Here is a 3,583-nt window from a genome sequence, read left to right on the forward strand (position 1 = left end):
TAATTCCTTGGATTAAAGTCTCGCAGACGTTGAACTGCTTCACTTTGGGCTCGTCGACTATTGGATTAGTGTTTCATTATTTGGTCTCTCCCGTTTTTCTTCGGATTTACGTTACTCTCTGTCTCCTACTAGATGTATGTACACAATAATCGATGAAAACATTAGTCTATCCGTTCGTTTGATTGACAGGCTTTCATAATCTTGGACAACGTTATATATTATTCCTTGGATTAAAGTCTCGTACACATTGAAGTGCTTGACTTTGGACTCTGATGCATCTAAAGACTCTTAGTCCTGTTTCCAAACGACTGCGTATTAGCTCTACTTACAAGCTTTTGTCGACTATTGGATTAGTGTTTCAATATCTGCAATTCTGCATGCGTGTTCAATCACGTTTTCACGTCATCAATGGCAAACGTAAACAGATAATGTAACGTAGTGCATTACACTGCCACGGTTACAGTATCTTTTCTCAATCTATACGCGTACCGAACGCTTCAGTTCATCTTTAAAATCTAGATGACAATGGAATAGTACAACTTCATATTTTGCACATTTTGTGAATTTCAGACTTCATCTCCATGACGGCAACACTCCAAATTCATCATACAATCATGGGTAGCAACGGGCATAATTAAGTGCGACTGGCCTGCCGCTCAGATTTGAAGTTCGAACTTCTGAAATGGCGTGAGAAATATCAGATCATCCTCTACGGCTGCCGTTTCGCATGCCGTCTTCAGGGATCTTCTTTACTGCATGCATTGCTTGCCCAGTGCCGACAAGCATTTCGTAGTCCCATCTCCCACGGCTAAGCGCGTAATCACATAATTTTTCTATTGCCGTGAGATGCTGTGGCGGATGCTGGATGCCTATAAAATGCACAAGTCGAGCACTAAACAGCTACCCTGTTATGTGCTTCTCTTTTTTACATCCTTTGGTGCTAGTTATCAAACAAAAAGACATGGATACAAAGTGCCTCCTCTTCCTAAACTTCATATTATGCTCTGCCCCAGTTTTCGCAGCAGCCGCTCGTGAGCTCAACTACTATGGCGGGGGCGCAGCTCCTTCCACTGGGTCTCCTGGCAATACTCCGACGCCAACAGCTGGTAATACTCCTTTAGGAAGCCCGCTAGGCTCGGGATCGTCTCCCATTCCTGGGAGCTCTTATCCGCCAGGCTATAGAAGTGGCGGAAGCCCGTCGGGAAGCTCCCCTGCTGGTGGTTCGAGTTGTGGACAAGGTACGAAGTCTTCGGACTGCAGCATTCCGTCACCGGGCGGCAGTGGTGGAAGCTCGCCTTCGGGAAGTTCTCCTAATAGCCACGGGCCTTCAGCTGGCGGTTCTAGTCCTGGATCATCTCATCCGCTCCCTGGGCCGTCTGGTGGTAGTCCTCCTTACAGTAGTGGATCATCTCCGTCTGGTTCATCTCCCTCGCTGCCTGGGTCTTCTGGTGGTAATCCTCCTTATAGCAGTGGGTCATCTCCGTCTGGATCATCTCCATCTAGTTCATCTTCAGCTTCTCCTGGTTCAAATGGCGAGACTCCCTCCGGAAATGGCAGTGCTGGGGAAGTTCCATATGGAACTCCTTATAATGGAAGTGGCTCCTCTCCGCATTCTCCTGGCTCGTCTGGCGGTGGGAGTCCCCCTTATTGAACCATTCTCCTGGCTCGTCTGGGGGTGGGAGCTTATTTTTAATCGCTTTATGGCATCTGTTTTGGCAAGGCCTAATCTGGCAGGCTGCTCGTTTTGAGTTGGAAGACGGCGTTTGGTAGTTTGTGCGCCTGTGATGCAAATACTAGTTTTGTAATCATTTTGGGGTTGGCGTCAATGGGATGCCCGACTTTGGGTGAATCATTGCTCTTTTTGGACATGGATGATGGCACTGTTGTCATTTGGAACTGTTTCAAACTTTCATCTGACTTCTCTTGCTTCATCTGACGTTTCACTTAGAACAGTCGTTTTCATCTGACTTTGAGTTGGCCCTGTTTTCAGTTCCGCGTTGGAACTTGGTATTGTGATCATTTCTTTGTTGGTGGCATCACTGGCATGGTACTATTGTGGTGCTCGCTGTTGGTTGAATCATAGGATTTTCGTTTTGACTTTTCGATTGCTTTCGCTTGGTGCTTGGTTCACTACTTAAAAACCATGCTGTAGACGTGAGCGCAACGAAGCACTCAAACATAAGTATCGCCGATATCATGAAATCACGAATGGCCGAAATCCGAAGTTCTAATTAAAGAACTACTAGTATCCAACCCGTGCTCCGCTGCGGATGTAATGTGTCAAAATTCATGTCCAGCAGCTCTCTCCTTTCCTCTTTAGTTTAAGAATGGAATGCAATAACATGGATATCGATTTGTATGCCATCCTCGAGGCGTCATCAATGCTAGGAACTTGGTGGTTTGTGGTGAAATCGGCACCCAATTGTTGCCCGTAGAGTTGCGGTTTGCGTGAAGCCTTGTTGGGCTCGAGAGATCGTAAAATACCCAATTGTTGCCCGTAACAGTTGGGGTTGGGGTTTCCATGGAGCCTTGCGGGGCTCGAGAGACCGTGAAATCCTTCTAGAATGACTTGGAAGGAGATGATTGGAAACGATCGACTTGACTTGGGAATCCATTTCTTGAATCCATGCTTGCGCCAACAAAAATTCACCCCTTGTGTGATACTGTCAGCGGCTCAGCCTAATGTGTTGTGACTCAGAGAGCACATATTGTTGTAGGTATCGAGCTTAAAATATCACCCCGTACCTGCAAGGAGTTTCTCGATTGATCACTTAAGCACCGACTCCTGATTGATCGCTTAAGCACCGAGGCCCGTTCATAAGTTCCCAAGAGAAGAATGTGGGATTACATCCTTGTAAGCAAATTCTATGACGGTGTTGACCCTTGTGATTATTGTATGGGAAGGGTGAGAGCATGAGACGCGATCAGTACGTAGAATTGCTTTCCAATTTCGTTGGCGATTGCCAATTGTGGTCCACACTGGTATAGCGCAAGCTTGGACTTGGAAAAAGGCTTATCGGGACATTGTTCTTGTTAAATCCTTATGTAAAATCCTGACACTGGTGTCTGATAAAAACGCGTCTTCATTGTCCAGGTCCGACACACCGGAATTGCAAGCCCATTGAACGTATTGCAATTTATCGTTGTCATGCAATTTACTACAAAAACTAATAATCAATCTATTCCTAGGCGCTTCGCTCCACTTCGCACAAAATCAAGGGCCTGGAGTGACTAAGAAAGTTGGATCAGAACATAAGCATGTCACGCTTATGTCACAAGAGACTCAGGAACATGCAAATGGGTTGGAACATTCAATCGCCGAGAAGGAAGTTGAAACTGCCACCATTTTAGATCCGACGGTCCATATTCCATAATTAAAATCCAACGATAGACAACCCCAACCCAATCCAACCAGACAACCACCCCAACCGTCCTCCCCCAAACCTCTCCTTGAGAGAAAAGAGATGTAAAGGCACTTCAGAGCATCTTTTTGCAAACATAACACTAGATTCCTTTTCATGGCTTTTTCCATTTGTGAAATTGTTGACAAAGATGAAGATGCCCTTTCATATTCCCGCAAACA

The 3,583-nt window shown here is 45.8% G+C and overlaps 1 protein-coding gene across 1 annotated transcript; it reads left to right on the plus strand.

Annotated features, from left to right (window-relative positions):
- Positions 1-918: 918 nt before the first annotated feature.
- Positions 919-1,872, plus strand: LOC147890773 (uncharacterized). The gene has a single exon (XM_087390088.1). It carries the CDS (start codon positions 962-964, stop codon positions 1,649-1,651), a length of 690 nt encoding a protein of 229 aa, XP_087246214.1. The 5' UTR covers positions 919-961; the 3' UTR covers positions 1,652-1,872.
- Positions 1,873-3,583: the final 1,711 nt, after the last annotated feature.

The sequence above is a fragment of the Dipteris shenzhenensis genome, chromosome 18 (assembly GCF_047967505.1).
Source record: "Dipteris shenzhenensis isolate YYH24624 ecotype China chromosome 18, Dip_SZ_1.0, whole genome shotgun sequence".
Classification (NCBI taxonomy): domain Eukaryota; kingdom Viridiplantae; phylum Streptophyta; class Polypodiopsida; order Gleicheniales; family Dipteridaceae; genus Dipteris; species Dipteris shenzhenensis.